This window comes from Silurus aristotelis, assembly GCF_946808225.1.
Source record: "Silurus aristotelis genome assembly, chromosome: 28".
Taxonomy (NCBI): domain Eukaryota; kingdom Metazoa; phylum Chordata; class Actinopteri; order Siluriformes; family Siluridae; genus Silurus; species Silurus aristotelis.
Genome location: NC_139601.1, coordinates 7,900,353 through 7,921,670, shown reverse-complemented (window position 1 = coordinate 7,921,670; position 21,318 = coordinate 7,900,353). Strand labels below are relative to the sequence as shown.

The following is a 21,318-nucleotide window of genomic DNA, read 5'->3' as shown; positions in this document are numbered from 1 at the left end:
AACACGTATTTTAAGAAGAAGGAGGATCACAGGGTGACGTATAAGAGTGGAGGAAGGTGCACACAGGTGGATTATCTTCTGTGTAGGAGATGCAACCTGAAGGAGATTGGAGACTGTAAGGTGTTGGCGGGGGACAGTGTAGCTAGACAGCATCGGATGGTGGTCTGTAGGATGGTTTTGGAGGCGAAGAAGAAGAGGAGAAAAGTAAGGTTTGAAAGAAGAATAAGATGGTGGAAACTGAAGGAGGAAGACTGTAGTGTGAGGTTCAGGGAAGAGGTGAGACAGGGGCTTGGTGGTGGTGAAGAGGTGCCGGATGATTGGGCAACTACTGCAGGAGTGATGAGGGAGGCAGCTAGAAAAGTACTTGGTGTGACATCTGGAAATAGAAAGCAAGACAAGGAGACGTGGTGGTGGAATGAGGAAGTGCAGGAGAGCATTAGGGGAAAGAGGTTGGCAAAACAGAAGTGGGATCGACAGAGTGATGAGAAAAGTAGGCAGGAGTACAAGGAGATGCGGCAGCAGGTTAAAAGGGATGTGGCGAAAGCCAAGGAAAAGGCATATGAGGAGCTGTATAAGAGGTTGGACACTAAGGAAGGAGAAAAGGATTTATACCGATTGGCCAAGCAGAGGGACCGAGCTGGGAAGGATGTACTGCAAGTTAGAGCAATAAAGGATGGAGAGGGAACTGTGTTGACTAGTGAGGAGAGTGTGTTGAGAAGATGGAGGGAGTATTTTGAGCAGCTGATGAATGAGGAAAATCAGAGAGAGAGAAGGTTGGAGGATGTGGAGTTGGTGAAGCAGGATGTAGATAGGATTAGTAAGGAGGAAGTGAGAGCAGCGATTAAGAGGATGAAGAATGGAAAGTCGGTTGGACCAGATGACATACCGGTAGAAGCGTGGAGATGTTTAGGAGAGATGGCAGTGGAGTTTTTAACCAGATTGTTTAACAGGATTCTGGAAGGGGAGAGGATGCCTGAGGAATGGAGAAGGAGTGTGCTGGTACCGATCTTTAAGCATAAGGGAGATGTGCAGACCTGCAGTAACTACAGGGGAATTAAGTTGATCAGTCACACCATGAAGTTATGGGAAAGAGTAGTGGAAGCCAGGCTGAGAGAAGAGGTGACCATCTGTGAGCAACAGTATGGTTTCATGCCGAGGAAGAGCACCACAGATGCCTTATTTGCTTTGAGGATGTTGATGGAGAAGTATAGAGAAGGACAGAAGGAGCTGCATTGTGTATTTGTGGATTTAGAGAAAGCGTACGACAGGGTGCCAAGAGAGGAGTTGTGGTATTGTATGAGGAAGTCAGGTGTGTCAGAGAAGTATGTGAGGGTGGTGCAGGACATGTATGAGGACAGTGTGACGGCAGTAAAGTGTGCAGTAGGTACGACAGACTGGTTCAGGGTGAAGGTTGGACTGCATCAAGGATCGGCCATGAGCCCTTTCCTGTTTGCAGTGGTAATGGACAGGTTGACGGACGAGGTCAGACAGGAGTCTCCCTGGACTATGATGTTTGCAGATGATATTGTGATTTGTGGTGAGAGTAGAGAGCAGGTTGAGAAGAGCCTGGAGAGGTGGAGATATGCGCTGGAGAGAAGGGGAATGAAAGTCAGTAGGTGTAAGACAGAGTACATGTGTGTGAATGAGAAGGAGGGCAGTGGAGTGATGCGGTTGCAGGGAGAAGAGGTGGAGAAGGTGGAGGAGTTCAGGTACCTGGGATCAACAGTGCAAAGTAATGGAGAGTGTGTTAGGGAAGTAAAGAAAAGAGTGCAGGCAGGGTGGAGTGGGTGGAGAAGAGTGACAGGAGTGATTTGTGATAAAAGAGTATCTGCAAGAATGAAAGGGAAAGTTTATAGGACTGTGGTGAGACCTGCGATGTTGTATGGATTAGAGACAGTGGCATTGAGTAAAAGACAGGAGGTGGAGCTGGAGGTAGCAGAGCTGAAGATGTTAAGGTTTTCGTTGGGAGTGACGAGGATGGACAAGATTAGAAATGAGTTTATTAGAGGGACAGCGCATGTAGGACGTTTTGGTGACAAGGTGAGGGAGGCGAGATTGAGATGGTTTGGACATGTGCAGAGAAGGGACAGGAATTATATTGGTAGAAAAATGCTGAAGATGGAGCCACCAGGTAGGAGGAAAAGAGGAAGGCCAAGGAGGAGGTTTATGGATGTGGTGAGGGATGACATGCAGGTAGTTGGTGTAAAAGAGGCAGATATAGAGGACAGGGTGGTATGGAGACGGATGATCCGCTGTGGCGACCCCTAATGGGAGCAGCCGAAAGAAGAAGAAGAAGAAGACCCGTGAATTTGCAAACCAATCTTATTATACATTTGATGTTATGGACCATCTGCTCTTCTGTGGGCAGGTCCAGATCATGGAATAATCTATTCGGCTCGCCTCTTTAGCCCCAATATTACCCTCTACTTAAACGTAGTGGGATTGAAGGAGTGGGGTTATGGGACGAGCCCCGGGTTCAAAGATACTCTTGTGAGTTATCCATCCCCTTAGTGCTGCATCATAACTTAAGGGTCCATTCTTGCCTACCAAGCCCCTTCAGACCTCATCTGCTTTGGTGGGCAATTCGTAAAGGTCCAGAGACAGAGCCACTCGCCATCCCCTCTCCAGGGACTTTAGGCGGTGCTCCAAGTCGAAGCCCAAGGAACTGACAGATCTGAGTGCCGTAAATCTTCAAGAGGTGGCTTTGATAAAAAGGAGTCCCACCCAGGGGTGGATGGCACCTCTACTCAGTGCCCTCAGTATCATTAACCATGCCACTCTTGGTGTTTTAGGGCACAGTGGTCTCCAGCGAGTACCTTCCTCTGCTTCTGCCCGTAAAACATAGCAGATTTGAGTGCCCGCTGCCTACCAGGGGGTCTCCACAACAGCTTTAGGGCACCACTCTAGCTGCTTTAGGCATACCAGAGGTCGGTCTTAAGAGACTTATTCTCTTAGCAGACTATTTGACAGCCTAAAAACTCCTGCCAAACGTGTCTCGATGAGTCCTGTGCACTGTAGAAAGAGGCTACAAGATTTAGTTCGGGTCTCTGCCATCTAGGTTCAACAGGGTGTTTCCCACTCTGGTAAATCCCAAACAGGCTCCGGTCATGGAACAAGAAGTCAACATTCTCTTAAGGAAGGAGGCCATTGAGGAGGTCCCTCCCTCTGACAAAGAGTCTGGGTTCTTCAGCCAATACTTCATAGTTCCCAAGAATGATGGGGTTGCATCCCACTTTAGATCTAAATCAGCTGAACCGACATCCGCGGTCTCTTACATCAGCAATCAGTTCTGCGCTCTCGCCTCCTTTACAAGCTGGCACTGCGGATCCTCCTGTGGGCCCAAGGAAAGCTGCTTTCACTGAGGGTAGTATACATCCCAGGGTGCCTAAACCAGGTAGCAGTGACCCTTTCAAGGCAAGACTGTTTTTCTACTGGCCATCTCATCTCTAAATGGAGTTGGCCCTTTTCATGGCCCCCTCTTGTCCAGAGTTTACCTTGGACATGGCCAGTGCCTTTCTCTTCCTAAGGCTGGAGTATGTTCCCAAGGGGCCCTATGTTGCCCCATGACCAGTCGTGCTCCAGACATTCTATCCTAATCCTTTTCAAGCACCCGACTAGAAGAAGCTTGATCGGGTGTGTCAGTGGACACGTCAGTGGACACATAAGTCCACAGGATGTCCATGTAGAGGAAGTCGGACCAGCTGTTCGTCTGCTACTGTCTGTATAAGAACTGTCTTCCTGTGGATAAGCATACCCTCAGCAGGTGCATTGTGGATGCTATCTTCTCCTTTTATGAGTCCTTTGGTTTACCCGCTTCTTTCGGGGTCAGAGCTCACTCGACCCAGAGTATGGGTTGCGCAGATTGTCACGCATCTCATTCCCTCGGGGAACCAGGATAACATATGTAACCCAGAGAAACCCAGACCCAGACGTGCCCATTAGACTACCAAACAGATTGTCACTTCACAGAACACCAGAATCCAGTGGTGGCATGCTATACAGCACTTTATCTGATGCTTAGCATTGTAGCTGATAATTTGAGGCTTACATGCAGATGCTTGGCCAGGTATACTCCATCAATATTCTCAAATCAAATAGAGCGTCTGTGGTGCTCTTCCTCTGCATAAAACCATACTGTTGCTCACAGATGGTCACCTCTTCTCTCAGCCTGGCTTCCACTACTCTTTCCCATAACTTAATGGTGTGACTGATCAACTTAATTCCCCTGTAGTTATTGCAGGTCTGCACATCTCCCTTATTCTTCAAGATCGGTACCATCACACTCCTTCTCCATTCCTCAGGCATCCTCTCACCTTCACAGACATTATATTAACCTCATAAAATGATCCCGTATCAGTGCATAATGTTTTCCTGGGTATTTGAAATGGAGGCAAATGTTGTGTTTAGTGCAAAAAAATACAAAAATTAAAAATTAAGAAAGAAATGGTTCATGAAAAAGCTTAACAACTGTTTAAAATGTTTTGGCTGACCTTTCAATATGTTGTTAAGCTTTTCTTGAAAAGTCAATTTTGTAAATTTCTTTGTAAGTATATCTGTGACCAATTAAAATTCTTCTCCTCTGTCAGCCATTATGGAATGAAAAAACAGCTATTAAATTCACACGAATATATTTCAGCTTGTGCTGCTTGCTACAGATGGGGTTACAAATGAGCTCTCTGGCGATCCAATCAAAGCGAGTGAAAATGCTGACGTGATTGGATGCCAGCCAGGAGCCTCGGAGTAAGAAAGTCGCAATCTGATTAGTTAAAGCAACAGCTTCAAGCAACATGAATTTAAAGAGACCAACAGCTTGTGTTTGTTCATTTCTGCAGGCCTTATGGCACAATGTGATGTGACAGCTGAAATATGATTGGATAGAAACTCATAAGAAACACTGTAAAATTACACTCTGTGGCATTGCTCCTTGAAGCAGCGCACCCGAGATAAATGATAGAAAATGAAGAAAATAGATTTTTGGGAATAATTTAATACATATTCATTGACAAAAATATATTAAAACATAAGTCAATGTCAAGCTTTCACATTTGGCCCAGAAAATGTCTTTTGTCTGTCCCAAACCCTCACCTTTGTCCTGAGGTTGGCTTCCACATTTTTTCACATTTTGACTGAGGGTCATTTTGGGAGTTTGTGTTCATTTTTCTTCCTTGTGTCTGCCATCATTTAGGGAGTAACTGCTTCATAAACTGTATATTTGAAGATCTAACTTGCAATTTCTCTAACAAGTAGAACTATAAAGAATATAATACCTTGCAAATAAATAGCTTACTGTAGCTCTCAAACTGGTCAAAAAGCAAGTCAGCTCCCTAAAATGTTTGCTGTCACCAGCACCAACTCTGTATGAAAGAAAGCAGGTATTGATGTGCCTTTCACTAAAAAAAAATCCAAGGAAAAGGCTGTATGCAGTGTATAGAAATACAACAAAAGAGATACTATGCAAACTTTTTGGAAGAAAAGAAAACATTCTTGACTTATTCTGGCGACAGATAAGTTAAGTGCCTGTGGGTTTTTTGTCTGCTGTGTGCAATATTTTACCATTTTGGCATTTAATATAGGCATATTACAATCTATCTCTAAATACTGCTAATTGCTATGGCCTGATGACCTTGCACAAAATGTGACAAGAAGGTATGAAAATTATATATTTATTACAAAAAACAACACAAACTTTACAGTTGTGTATTTTTACAGCTCAGGTATGAAACAGTCCACTATGTAATAATGCTGGTGGTTATTTCGTCATTTCCTTCGGTCACCACCTCTTTAAGCCAAGCTATAAAAAAAAAAAAAAAACAATAATAAAAAAAAAAAAAAAAAACCCAGACCCTATACACTCTGTATACATCACAGCTACATGGACTACATTATGCTCAGCCTTAATGAAAGTATTGGGTGGATGGCAAAAGATATTGGACATCCTAAATAATAGAGATATAGATAAGTAAAGGTGCATGCTTTTATCTCAGTCCCCACTTTATTGTGTCATAGTGACAACTGTAGTTTAGGAGCATTTCACCAGGTTGTAGTTCAACAGCATATTAATAATATTGCAATGGATTGGTTGAATTGTTAACCCTAACCATACTTATGCATTTGCATTTGTCTTGGAATGAGTTTATTTATTGAAATGGAGTGAAGGTAGGTTTGATCTTGACTGACTAGATGTGACTGCTGCTAAACAAATGCATGTTCTGTTAACATTTGAAAACATGGAGATGTTAAGAACCATGCTGTTGCTGTAAAAAGTAAAGCAGATCTAACTACCAAGACTTGTGTACTGCTATGCTTCAAGGAGACATGGTACATGAGTGTGAACTACTTGTGTGTGCTGGGGCCTGCTTTGCTCAATGACTTCACTCTACTGAACTAACTTTAAATATGAGTGTCAAGATATAGTGACCTGCTTGTCTATGCTTGCCTGGAATAGGGAGTCGAGATCTTATTTGTCTACAGTGCCTTGCAAAAGTATTGACCCCCCTTGGCGTTTTTCCTATTTTGTTGTCTTACAACATGGAATTAAAATGGATTTTTTGGGGGTTTGTATCATTTGATTTACACAACATGCCTACCACTTTGAAGATGCAAAATATTTTTTTATTGTGAAACAAACAAGAAATAAGACAAAAAAACAGAAAACTTGAGCGTGCATAACTATTCACCCCCCCAAAGTCAATACTTTGTAGAGCCACCTTTTGCAGCAATTACAGCTGCAAGTCTCTTGGGTTATGTATCTATAAGCTTGGCACATCTAGCCACTGGGATTTTTGCCCATTCTTCAAGGCAAAACTGCTCCAGCTCCTTCAAGTTGGATGGGTTCTGCTGGTGTACAGCAATCTTTCAGTCATACCACAGATTCTCAATTGGATTGAGGTCTGTTTCCCCTTAAACCACTCGAGTGTTGCTTTAGCAGTATGCTTAGGGTCATTGTCCTGCTGGAAGGTGAACCTCTGTCCCAGTCTCAAATCTCTGGAAGACTGAAACAGGTTTCCCTCAAGAATTTCCCTGTATTTAGCGCCATCCATCATTCCTTCAATTCTGACCAGTTTCCCAGTCCCTGCTGATGAAAAACATCCCCACAGCATGATGGTGATGGTGTTCTCGGGGTGATGAGAGGTGTTGAGTTTGTGCCAGACATAGCGTTTTCCTTGATGGGCAAAAAGCTCAATTTTAGTCTCATCTGACCAGAGTACCTTCTTCCATATGTTTGGGGAGTCTCCCACATGCCTTTTGGCAAAAACCAAACGTGTTTGCTTATTTTTTTCTTTAAGCAACGGCTTTTTACTGGCCACTGTTCCGTAAAGCCCAGCTCTGTGGAGTCTACGGCTTAAAGTGGTCCTATAGACAGATACTCCAATCTCCGCTGTGGAGTTTTGCAGCTCCTTCAGGGTTATCTTTGGTCTCTTTGTTGCCTCTCTGATTAATGCCCTCCTTGCCTGGTCCGTGAGTTTTGGTGGGCGGCCCTCTCTTGCCAGGTTTGTTGTGGTGCCATATTCTTTCCATTTTTTAATAATGGCTTTAATGGTGCTCTGTGGGATGTTCAAAGTTTTGGATATTTTTTTATAACCCAACCCTGATCTCCACAACCCTGACGTGTTTGGCAAACTCCTTGGTCTTCATGGTGCCGCTTGCTTGGTGGTGCCCCTTGCTTAGTGGTGTTGCAGACTCTGGGGCCTTTTAGAACAGGTGTGTGTGTGTATATATATATATATATATATATATATATATATATATATATATATATATATATATATATATATATATATATATATATATATACTGAGATCATGTGACACTTAAATTAAGTCCACCTGTGTGCAATCTAAGTAATTACGTGACTTCTGAAGGTAACTGGTTGCACCAGATCTTATTTAGAAGCTTAATAGCAAAGGGGGTGAATACATATGCACGCACCACTTTTCCGTTATTAATTTTTCAGAATTTTTTTAAACAAGTAATTTTTTTCATTTCACTTCACCAATTTGGACTATTTTATGTATGTCCATTACATGAAATCCAAATAAAAATCAATTTTAAGTCCAAGTTGTAAGGCAACAAAATAAGAAAAACGCCAAGGGGGTCAATACTTTTGCAAGGCACTGTATATTACTTACAGGCAATTTGTTCTTTAAAATGGTTGGTGCATGCTTTATTTTTTTATTAATTTTATTTTTTTATACTTGTAGTGCAATTATATTTTAATTATAAAGTCAATTCTTTCCCTTTTATAACTGTGTACGATATGGTCAGAAAAGTGCAATTGTGAAAAAAGAGCCCAAAGGTAACTAAAAAAAAAATCACCAAAGTTATTTCTGAATTTATAATTGTTTTAATATAAAATCAGTTTTGTTGAAATTATAATTTTTCACAGTTTCTAAATGATATCATCTACAGTAATTTCACTGATCATATATCGCCCTTGTGAATAATAACAATAATAAATAATAATATTTCATTGCTGCCTTTTGTAGTTATATAAATAATAAACAAGTAGAACTTGACACTGAAAATTTTGAAGGGTTCCTTCAACACCAAAATCAGTTCACCTTTATCTCACTCCAGTATGCTTTTGCTTTCTGCCTTACTGCATGAACGCATTCACCCCTTCCTGTCTCTCTCTCCCTGTCACACACACAGATACAGAGTGGTGGGTGGGATGGGAGGGGCCTGTGAGTTTACAGTTTGCGCTTAAAGAACAGCAGATCGGGGCTGTCCCTACAGTGAAGGAATAGGGAGAGCAGACAGCAGACAGGGACTGAGAGAGTGGGAGAGAGGGAGAGTTACAGTGAGGATACGAATGTACTTTGCATGGGCCAGGCTTGATGGAATTGCACACTGGTTAGCATAGTCATTTTTCACTGTTGTCTGCCACAGCTGCTATGGTGCCGTTTATATCTGCCTGAGGAAAGCACCAGTAGTTAGTTGAACTGTGTACTGCAGTAGAAGAAGAAGCACACTGTTCTCACTCATTTAATGTAAGTATACTTATATAAATATAGTATATATTTAATTGCCATATTTTTATGTAAATCAATCTTAATATTTATAAAAAAGCAACTTGTATTTATTAGATCATGCAAGAATGTTGTACTTGTTTAAATTTAAGATAAATGCTTTGTTGTTTAAAAATAATTTGTTTCTAATAAATAAATAAAAAATACCATTTGACATAACAAAAGGAATTGTTTTGAAAAATAATTAAAACCTTTAAACTGGCTCTCTGTTGTTTTAGGACTAAAATGGTAATAAGCATCAATGTATCTAAGATTGTCTAGTCATGGATCCCTTTGAAGATACTTTTTACTAGAGCATTCTTGTGCATCATGGTTCAACAAAAAGACTCTATAGCCATGGACAGAGATTTAACCCAAGATATGTTTGAGGGAATGGGATCAGAAGATGTTGATGATGGTTTTAGGCACAACCCATCCGACAAAGACTCCAATTGGTGCAAAACTACTACTGGGCACATCAAGAGACCCATGAATGCATTTATGGTCTGGTCTCAAATTGAGAGACGGAAGATTATGGAGCAATGGCCTGACATGCACAATGCGGAGATCTCTAAGCGCCTTGGAAAATGCTGGAAACTTCTTCCAGATTATGAGAAGATACCCTTCATCAAGGAAGCAGAGAGGCTACGCCTAAAACATATGGCTGACTACCCTGACTATAAGTATCGTCCCAGGAAAAAAAGTAAGTTCTCAGTGACTGCAAAAGAAAAACTCAAGCTGAAAGCCAGCAAGTTTAATTTAGCCCAATCAGCCAGCTTAACCAGTAAAGGGTTTAAAGTTAAACCAAATCTCACAAAACAAAACCTAAAGCGCATTGGCAATACATTTAAAAGTTATAATAAGTGCATAAGTGATGATACAGTAGGTATAAACATCGCAAGTCCAGTAACTGTGCAAGATGATCAGGCCCAGACAACTCTTGTTTTACACCTGCAGCCTGCCATTCCACCCAAGAACCAGCAACCTAGACTATCTCAGGTCAGAGTCAAAGTGCCCAGCAGCCACGAAAGTTTCTCCTCTGAAACTGGATCTCAGGTACTCAGGAAAGTTGTGGTGTCTGATTTGCAAGAATCCAACTCGGCAAGGTCATCCACACCAACCTCCACCAGCTCTTCCTCCTTTGTGTCACCTGTTTCATCAGATGAGGAACTGGAAGAGGAAATCCTGCATATCATATCTAATACCAGCTTTGAAAACATGCCTATGGACAGTTCCACTCTGGATAAGGACTTTGAAGCATTTCAAGCTAACTCAGGGTCTCACTTCGACTTCCCAGACTACTGCACTCCAGAGGTGAATGAAATGATTTCTGGGGACTTACTAGTACCAAGTATATCTGACCTGGTGTTTACCTATTGAGTTTAAAACCCAGTTGTTCACAGACATATTTGCCAGTGGTAAAAATGTCTGGTTAAATCAGTTTTTCCATTAATTTGTTTCTTTATTGATTCCGTAAGTGCTTTTAATTTTTTTTTCCAAACATGACATATCTTAATGGCTAAGGAAAAACAACAACAATGAGCTCTTAAGTATTCAGGCACTTTAGGCTCAGTTTGAAAGAAAAGACAGATATTCATCACAGATAGCATCACAGCAGGTTAAAAAAAGGTCAAAAGCAGCAAAGGTGTAATTCTTTGCAACAGGGTACAAAAAGTGCTAATACCAAGTCTGAAATATTCCAGGGATCTGTACACACGTACACATTTTAATGTCACTGGGGTGCATGACTTCACAACCAGTGCAAGCTTTTAAAATAGGTATTTATAAACACATAGCACTCTAAATTAAATAAAATTATCATAAGTGCATGGATAGGAAACTATGTTAAGTAAAAATCATTTGGTATGAAGCAAATCTGTTGAGCTTACACCAACAAACAGTGACTTGCAAAAATCACTGCATAAAAATAGAGGTGGCTGTCAGAACATTGATTTTCTTTGAATTAATTAAGCAGCAAGACTTTCAGAGCCTCACTAATGCTGCAGGACTTTTGCAATGCTAATTCAAATACTCCTCTCTACACTGTCTATGTGTGTCATTGTGTGCCTAGTCATGAAAGGTACTTAGAGGAGTTTAGGGATCGGGCAAGGGGGCTGGGTCTTTCTTTCTTAGAGCTGTGCATCTGGCCATGCAGGCAGCAGTTATTGTGCAGAAGGTCAAAAAGGGAAAGGGTGTGTGTTTGTTATGATGGTGGGGAGGGGACCAAGCCTGAGTCTGTAAATGCATGTGATGTCTGCAGTGAGGATACAGCTGCCTTGATCAGGATTTATAAAATTGTGTCTGCCAACTGGCCCCATTGACTCTCTCAGGGATCATTTGTCTAGGTCCTAGTGCATCCTTTAGGTAATTAATCTATGATCCTTGTGTATGTGTGTGTAAAAGACGGTGTGTGAAAGTTTTTTCTTTTGTCTGCTACTCTCTTTCAAAGGAGCCAACTGGGGTGACTGACTGCACTGGTTTCTTGCTGTTTTTTTAAATGAGATTCTCAAATAACACTCATGCCCTTATTAATTTAAGCATGGTTCTATTTTACTCTCAAAATTACCTATCCCATTAGCTGTTGCATAGATACAGCAAACAGGTTTGATCTTACATGGATAAGATCTGTCAGTGCCTGCCACCGCTGCATAGATGCAGCAGCAATTAACAGGGGTGACTCAATAAAATTAGTTCTTGTTAGATAATTCTCGTTTGCTCAGGCTACATAATATCAGTTTGCAACCTCCATAATAACAACCTGCAGGTCCACTAGTCATGTTTTTTTTATTTTACTAGAAACAGCCTTGCCTGTATAAACTGAAATGTATAACCGCTACATTTTCATAAGTTTTACAGGTAAATTTTTCACAGATGGTCATTGATCAAAGGTTATATGATATATAACCTGTATTGCTTTATATATATATATATATATATATATATATATATATATATATATATATATATATATATATATATATATATATATATAATTCTGAAATGATATAACATTACATTTGGTAATGTTATATAATTCCAGTATCAACAGTTGTGAACTGTGAGTGGAACATGATTAGACGAAATGTGAAATAAGAGAGGCTTCAACAGCAAATGCATGACTAAATGCTTTCTAAGTATCCTTACATATGTAGCTATATTTTGTCCACTACATATAATAGAATAAGACAGAACAATCTGCCTGTGATCAATGTAGAGTAAGTAAAGATTTAGTTATAGCATCTTTGATATGATCAAAATGTTAGAAATAATGTGATCATCTAAATTTTGTAAATTACTGTATCCATGATTAATTGTGATGGATTGGTGGATCAAGCATAAATGCAAATGCAATGGTGATGCAAAATTAGTGAATGAGTAAAAAAAATATGCTAAAAACTGCACATTCATGGTATGAGCAGGGATAAACATATTTCCAAAAATATGTATACCAATCAAACATACATGCATGCATATTTAATATACACTGTAGATACTGAAAAAATACAACAAATCAAACACCAGCATTCAAAAATATACTCAGGACTGTTTATATCAACTCACTCTAGAACTGTCCTGTTCTTCTTAGTAATTATTATATACACTGTTCCATTACTAATATGCTAAAGGATATTCACAATCATAGATACATTTGAATTTATATTTGATTAAAAATGTATGCAGAGAAAAACACATTTGTAAATATGAATCCTTGGATATATACAGTGTCCCAAATGGCATGGTGCAGTTTTTTAGGCACATTTTCCAATTGTAAATAAACATTTATTTAAATGTTAACAAATGTTTTTCTTTAAAAAGCCTCTGATGTCTTATTTAGACAAACATTGCATTTTATATTATTTATGTATATTTCTGTTGTTTAAATATATTATTATATATTGTTTTTGGTTTTTATCCAGCATTTTTGGAAGTGCCAGAATGATCAGACACTTCACAGATGGGCTTTGGCAAATTAGTGTCAGAATGATAAATGAAAATAAGAAGCAGTATATAAATGAAGCAATGTAACAAAAAGCCCATCTGGTCCACACCTCCTGCTCTTGGCTGACTCTTGATGAATAGCATTCCCAGAGACAGAAACACAAGGACAATGCTAATTTCACACAGGCTGGACTCAGCTTTTGGCTGTCAAAAATGGAGCATGTGGTATGATAGCATATAGTATAGCATCAGTCAACCAGGCTTGTCTGAATGTGTTATATTCCACTGTCTTGTTTCAGAGCTCACTATGATTTCACAATGCTATGCCTAATTTGTAGGTACATATTGTTTACTGTTCAATAAGCACACTGATTACATTTTCATTGTTGGGATTTAGAATATAAAGTAATACAAACTTATAAAGGAAAACAGTGAGGTCAGTACAGGTTAAGACATGAGCAGACTTTGGCCATCATTTAGATAAAATAACAAAACAAAAAAAAAACAATGTACAATATAACCATCATGCCCTACATAAAAGTACAAATCGTTCTTACAAATTGACAAATATCTTGAATCATTAGTGAAGCCAGCTTTTATATATAGCACAAAATCTTCTATAATTTTCAGGATTATTGAATAACAGGCAAAGCATTTTATAGACAATATCAAAATAACTCATTTACATTGCATTTACATTATGGCACTACATCCTATTTGGTAAAACATATCCCCATATTTTAATCTGTATGAGGGTCTGATCAAGGTTTGTTCACTATTTTTATACTATGAGAGAATATTTTATGCTGACCTTCCAAACTTTTGATTTATGTGGGCATTTTTAGTAGTATACAATCTATACAAAGTGTAATGCAGTGACATGCATCCTCTAGAACCAGACAAACTATTCATGTTTAATTTAAGTAAATCTAAGTTTATTTATTTCAGCATTCGATATAATTACTGCACAAGTGACAGTGATGTATACTTAAGAAATCTGCCTCCTTAATTTATTGTGCTATCTCACTGTGTGTTAAGAATCTTATCAAAAGTCATAGTATATGTTAATTTTCCATATGATTAGCTTGGCTATTGTCATTTTTATATGTGCAGCTTGTAGGCAGCTACAGAATAATCATAAGTGTCTGAAGGTGTACTCTGTATGTGGGAAGACAGCACTTCTTCTGCTGTACATAACAAATCTTTAATCCTTAAATAAAAGAGCTTTTGTTTGTATTGGTTTTGGGCTTATCAATAAAACAAATGCTTTAGAACATATATGGCCTTCCTTTATTCTTCTGTACATAAAAATATTTGAATAAAGGTGAAGTGACATATAAGCTCATGTTTACTCACACTAGATATCTAACTATTTATGTATAGAGATATAGTTAAAACATTTTTTTAAAGTTATTGATGTCAGTCTGCCATGTACTGCGTACCTATCTTTTACTGTTGGTGGCTCCCACATCTGCATTTCTGACGTGAGTTTCAAAAAGGATGCAGATGTTCTTGTGGTCTTGGTGCACAAGTTTGAGAAACTGTTGCAATCATGCCTGTGTCAGTGAGAGTACACAGACATGCACATACACAAACACACCACATACAAACATGTGAAATGTAATACCTATTTAATACCTATTTATGTAATACCTTGAAATAAAAATAAAAAAATTTGTGGATCTTTTATAAATAAATGTCACATATCAAATATAGGTTTGACAAAGTTGACTCAATTATTTGTTAAAGATGGCATGTGGAAAAGTGTCCATGCTAAATTTAAAATAAATTAAATTCTTCTAGCAGATCTTTTTTAACTGATATAAGTCTCTGGTACACTTTACTGAGTACTCAGGGTTTGAGTCTCAAATTTCTTCTCATGTGTTAAAAACTGCTTCCATTTTACAAGCTCACTAATTTTTTTATCTTATTTTTTTTTTATATTTTAATCATATTTCTAAATCTTTGAGGGCCGACCAGCTTTTGATCTTTAAATAAATTAAAAAAAAATTTGCCTAGAAATTATATAGGTGATTCTGGCCCTGAAGCAATTCCTTCCAGACCTCAGGGGTCGGCTTATGCTGACCTGCACAGACAAAATGCTGGTGGTGTCGTACATAAATCTCCAAGGTGGTTTGCTGTCATGACCCCTAGACAGGTTGACATGAAGCACTTTTCTTCGGGCATAGGGCAAGGTGCACTCACTGAGAGCAGTCTACATCCCTGGGGTGCTCAATATAGGAGCAGATTTTCTCTCAGGACTTCGAAGATTTGGGAAGTGGAGACTGCACCCCAAATCTGTTCAGTTGATCTGACGGAGGAAAGTGCTGAAGATGGCAGTTTACTGATACCCCATATTTTCTGATTAAGTTTAGGGGGATTTGCAAGAATAAATAGTGCCTAAAAATCCACGTGTTATATGTTTTAGATAATTACATAATAGAACACTTACATAAATGTGCTTCTATAAAATGTAAGAATTTTAATTTCATTTTGTAAGAATAATCATTTGAAAGATGATTTTATTTGTTTCTGTTTTTTCACATTGTCATTATGGATTATTGTGTATGACAGAAATGTAATAAAAAAAATGGAAACTCAAACTATTGGAAAATAAATGTATATCATAATATATTCAATTTTTTTCTGTAATACGAAACTGTGAAAAACATACGAAATATGAAAATGTTTCACCATGGTTTAATCTTGAAGATATGGTTGGACAACATTGTTTCAAAGAAATAGTCTTTAAAACAATGAAAATGAACAAACAGTCTAAAAAACTATAAGGTTGTATTAATGTTATATTGTGCAGACTCTGTGTATATTAGGCATATTTGTATATTAGCGGACTTTATATTAAGGACTCTATGTCATCTTTATTATTGAGCACCAACTCATATTGAGATCTCTCAAATTGTTAGCCTCAATTGATTTATTTAGTCAGCCATAATAATAAAACCACTTGTCTAATAGTCTAATAATACAAGCTTACGCTTATAAAGAACATTTTATTAATTTTTATCACCACATTATCTGTGTAAAGCTGCTTTGAGACAATGTTCATTGTTAAAAACGCAATACAAATATGAATTGAATTGAATTGAATTCAATTCAATTCAATTCAATTGAATTAATATTGTGTAGGTCCCCCTTGAAAGTCTGTTTTAGTAACCTGATTAACATTAAATGAAATAGGACTGAACGCACAGCCAGCACCTCTGATCTAAAAATTGGATTGTTGAATATTAGATCTCTCACGTCAAAAGCGCTTACTATAAACGAAATTATTACCGACCAGGAGTTTAATATAATGTGTTTGACAGAAACATGGATTAAATCGAATGAATATGTAGCATTAAATGAGGCGAGTCCTCCTGGGTATAGTTACATACACCAACCCCGTCTAAATGGCAGAGGAGGTGGAGTCGCAGCTATTTCTAATAATAATCTAAACGTCACACAAAAGACTAAATAAAAATGTAAAACATTTGAAGTTCTTTACACCAACATAAAATATTCAGTGTCCGAAAGCAGGTCCAGTCAGTTAATTCCACTAATTATTATTTATAGACCCCCAGGGACCTACTCTGATTTTCTGATAGAATTTGCAGATTTCATTACAAATTTAGCTACTTCTTTAGACAAAGCATTAATTGTTGGTGACTTTAATATTCATTTTGATAATCAGGAAGACTCCTTAAGAGCAGCAGTTGTGTCCATTCTAGAGTCAGTTGGAATTAATCAGAATGTTATAGGACCCACTCATAGTGGTGGACACACTCTCAATTTGTTGTTAACATTTGGATTAAAAATAAAAAACTTAGTCATAATTCCACAGTCTGAAGCTATTTCAGACCATTATCTAATCTTGTTTAAAATTTGCCTTAGTCATTGCATTTCTACCTCACCACGTTACCGTGTTAAGCGTACTTTCACGTCAGCTACAGCAGCGCGTTTTATAAATAATCTTCCAGAAATTGCGATATTAGAAAAATCTCCGTCAGACCCCGCAGAGCTCGACTGGGCCACTGAACATCTAGAAACAATGTTACGTTACACTCTAGATGATGTAGCTCCCCTTTAAGACTAAAATGATCAGGGAGAAAAAATTTGCACAGTGGTATAATGATCATACGCGCACCTTAAAACAGACCACTCGAAAATTACAACGTAAATGGCGTCAAACAAAATTAACAGTATTTTTAAATAGCATGGAAGGAGAGCCTCTTAAATTATAGAAAATCTCTTAGTGCTGCTAGATCAGCATATTTCTCCACCCTCATAGAAAATAACAAGCATAATCCTAGATTTTTATTCAGCACGGTAGCAAAATTAACAGGAAATAAAAGCACTGCGCTAACATGCACACCATCAATAGGTAGTAATGATTTCATGAACTTTTTTAATAATAAAATTGAAAAGATCAGGCAAGAAATCCAGACGGTTAATATAAATCCAAATTATTTTACAAGTAACCCTGTAGACAGCAGTGTAATTATAGCAGACAATCAACTACAAAGCTTCACTCCTATTCATGAGAATTACTTAATTTCATTAATTTCCTCATCAAAACCATTAACCTGCATTCTCGATCCCTTGCCTACAAGTTTCCCCAAACAGATAACTCCAGAGGTAATTGAACCTGTTTTAAAAATAATAAACTCTTCCATTAGCACTGGTTATGTACCTAAATCCTTCAAACAGGCAGTTATCCACCCCCTTATTAAGAAACCTGACATTGACCCATGTCAGTTGTCCAACTACAGACCAATATCAAATCTCCCCTTTATATCCAAAATTTTAGAAAAGATTGTAGCACAGCAGTTATGCTCACACCTACTTATGAATAACATTTTTGAAATGTATTAGTCAGGATTTCGGCCTCATCATAGCACAGAGACGGCGCTAGTTAAGGTGGTAAATTACCTGTTATTGGCTACTGATCAGGGTTTTGTCTCCTTACTTGTTTTGCTCGACCTTAGTGCAGCTTTTGACACCACTGATCACACTATACTAATTGCTAGACTTGAGAACTGTTGGGAACAGCTCTCTCTTGGCTCAGGTCTTATTTGACTGATCGCTATCAGTTTGTTGATGTAAATGGTGAGTTCTCTACACTCTATGAGGTAAAGTTTGTTGTTCCTCAAGGATCTGTCTTAGGCCCACTGCTTTTCTCTTTATATATGCTGCCTCTTGGTGAAATCATTCATAAACATGGGATTCGCTTCCATTGCTATGCTGATGACACACAACTGTACATTTCAGCAAAGCCAGATGAGCGAGATCAGCTTAACAATGTTGAGAAGTGTGTAAAGGACATTAGACAGTGGACAACTTTCTTCTGCTCAAATCAGATAAGACGGAAGTACTTTTACTAGGACCACATGCAGCTAGAAGTAAACTTTCCGATTACGTAGCATCTCTGGATGGTGTTTCTGTTTCAGAGTGTACGGCTGTCAAAGACCTTGGTGTGATTATTGACCCGAGTCTTTCCTTTGAGTCTCACGTGAATAATATCACCAGGATCGCCTTCTTTCACCTTAGAAATATTGCTAAAATTAGAAATATGATGTCGTTACAGGATGCAAAAAAACTAGTTCATGATCTTGTTACTTCTAGATTAGACTTCTGTAACGCTTTACTGTCTGGGTGGGCGAGTAAGTGCATAAATAAGCTTCAGTTAGTTCAGAATGCAGCAGCAAGAGTCCTCACTAGATCTAGGAAATATGACCACATCACCCCTGTTTTAATCAGTCTACACTGGCTCCCAATTAAATCTCGCATTGATTATAAAATACTACTACTGACGTATAAAGCACTTAACGGTCTCGCACCGCAGTATCTGAGTGAACTTCTGTACCAGTATGATCCTCCACGCCTACTTAGATCAAAAGGTGCTGGCTATCTGTTGGTTCCTCAAATAATGAAGACATATTTGTATGCTGTCGTCCCCTCACATTCACACGTTCACTCGGGTTTGTTGACGGTGGTGTGGTGGGTCGTCTCTTATCCCAGAGATCCCTCATGTCTGTGTTACCTTCTGGTTCTCCCTTTTAGTTATGCTGCCATAGCGAGTCTTGCCGGAGTCCAAACTGCACAGTGACATTAACTTTCATACACCAATAGGGACACTTCATAATCCATATCCTTCTCTTCCCATCACCCTCTTCTCTCTCTCTCTCTCTCTCTCTCTCTCTCTCTCTCTCTCTCGGTCGAGTTAAACATGCTCCTGAGGCTCCAGTGACCACTGTTCCTGCCCCTCTCCCCTCCGTGGATCTTCACACTTCTGTGCAGCTTGGGATGGTCTCTCATCAACACCTTGGGTGGTTCCATGTAATTCCGGAGTAGAACGGGTGCTTTGAGGATGGATTGGTCTGTAGTTAATGTCAACAGTCTGCTACACTGACTCAGGAATACAGTTTGCTTCTGATCATCATCACAGTACCCCGCAACATTGTATATCTGCTTCAAATGGACATTTGGTGCAACCCAGATGAGGATGGGTTCCCTCTTGAGTCTGGTTCCTCTCAAGGTTTCTTCCTTATGCCATCTCGGGGAGTTTTTCCTTGCCACAGTTGCTCATCAGCGACAAACATACTTACAAAGAACATATTTACGTTTAATCACCACATTATCTGTGTAAAGCTGCTTTTAAACAATGTTCATTGTTAAAAGCGCTATACAAATAAAAATGAATTGAATTGAATTTAAAAGTAGGCAGGAGTACAAGAAGATGCGACAGCAGGTGAAGAGGGATGTAGCAAAAGCCAAGGAAGAGGCATATGAAGAGCTCTATGAGAAGTTGGACACTAAGAGCACTACGGATGCAATATTTGTTTTGAGAATGTTGATAGATGAGTATAGAGAAGGTCAGAAGGAGTTGCATTGTGTGTTTGTGGGTTTAAAGAAAGGAGGAGTTGTGGTATTGTATTAGGAAGTCAGTCGTGTCAGTGAAGTATGTGAGGGTGGTGCAGGACATGTATGAAGACAGTGTGACAACAGTGTGCAGTATGAATGACAGACTGGTTCAAGGTGGAGGTTTGATTGCATCAAGGATCGGCTCTGAGCCCTTTACTGTTTGCAGTGGTGATCGACAGGATGACGGACAAGGTCAGACAGGAGTCTCCGCGGACTATGATGTTTGCAGATGATATTGTGATTTGTGGTGAGAAGAGCCTGGAGAGGTGAAGGTACATGCTGGAGAGAAGGGGAATGAAAGTCAATAGTACTAAGACAGAGTACATGTGTGTAAATGAGAGGGAGGGCAGTGGAGTGTTGTGGTTACAGGGAGTTGAGGTGTTGAGGGTGGATGAGTTTAGGTACCTGGGGTCAACAGTGCAAAGTAATGAAAAGTGTGTTAGAGAAGTGAAAAAAAGAGTGCAGGCAGGGTTGAGTGGGTGGGGAAGAGTGGCAGAAGTGATTTGTGATAGAAGGGTATCTGCAAGAGAGTAAGGGAAAGTTTATAGGATGGTGGTGAGACCTGCTATGTTGTATGGTTTAGAGACAGTGGCACTGACTAAAAGACAAGAGGTGGAGCTGGAGGTGGCAGAGCTGAAGATGAGACGAGAATGGACAGGATTAGAAGCAAGTTTTTTAGAGGGAGCACGCATGTAGGAGTTTTTGAAGACAAGGTGAGTAAGGCTAGACTGAGATAGTTTGGACATGTTCAAAGGAAGGACAGAGAATGCTGAGGATGGAGCCGCCAGGAAGGCCAAGGAGGAGGTTTATGGATGTGGTGAGGGAAGACATACAGTAGTTGGTTTGAAAGAGGCAGATGTAGAGGACAGGAGGGGAAAAAAAAGTCGTCTGATAAATAGATTATCAAAATAACCATTGGTTGCAGCCCTAATAAATTATATATATATATATATATATATATATATATATATATATATATATATATATATATATATATATATATATATATATATATATATACTGGCGATCAAAATTAGAGAACAATTTATAAACAATTGAACAATTCTGAAATAATATCATCTTCACTGCTCAACAGTTGAGGGAGTTTTTGTCCTGTCTATACCATGCTACCAGAACACCTTTTCCACAAAATAACTAAGCCATTTAAAAAATAAACATTATTTTCCAGAAAACACACTGATCAAAATTAGAGAACACTTTCAGATACCTCCCAGTTATTGGTGTTAATCTGGTACATGGTGCAAATTTCCTTGATTATCTGTCAACCCCTATTTAACTGGCAGCCTAAATTCCAGTTTCACTTACTCTGCAAGATGGTGGGCCGTTCTAAAGTGACTGAAAGCCTCCGGCAACAGGTTGTCCAGATGAAGCCCAAAGGGATGACCCTATCAGCCATAGCAAGACAAGTTGGTTGTTCCAAATCTGTGAT

General features: G+C 38.9%; 1 protein-coding gene and 1 long non-coding RNA gene across 2 annotated transcripts; one reads left to right on the top strand and one right to left on the bottom strand.

Annotated features, from left to right (window-relative positions):
• The first annotated feature begins 9,220 nt into the window (after nucleotides 1-9,220).
• sox12 (SRY-box transcription factor 12) lies at nucleotides 9,221-10,445 on the top strand. The gene has a single exon (XM_083533617.1). The coding sequence runs from the start codon at nucleotides 9,339-9,341 to the stop codon at nucleotides 10,386-10,388; it is 1,050 nt and encodes a 349-aa protein (XP_083389743.1). The 5' UTR covers nucleotides 9,221-9,338; the 3' UTR covers nucleotides 10,389-10,445.
• A 941-nt stretch (nucleotides 10,446-11,386) lies between these two features.
• On the bottom strand, nucleotides 11,387-12,380 carry LOC310721706. The gene is made up of 2 exons (XR_014532171.1): nucleotides 12,115-12,380; nucleotides 11,387-11,921 (listed from the first exon to the last, which is right to left on the bottom strand). It is a non-coding gene; the product is annotated as an uncharacterized lncRNA (long non-coding RNA).
• Between the last annotated feature and the right edge of the window lie 8,938 nt (nucleotides 12,381-21,318).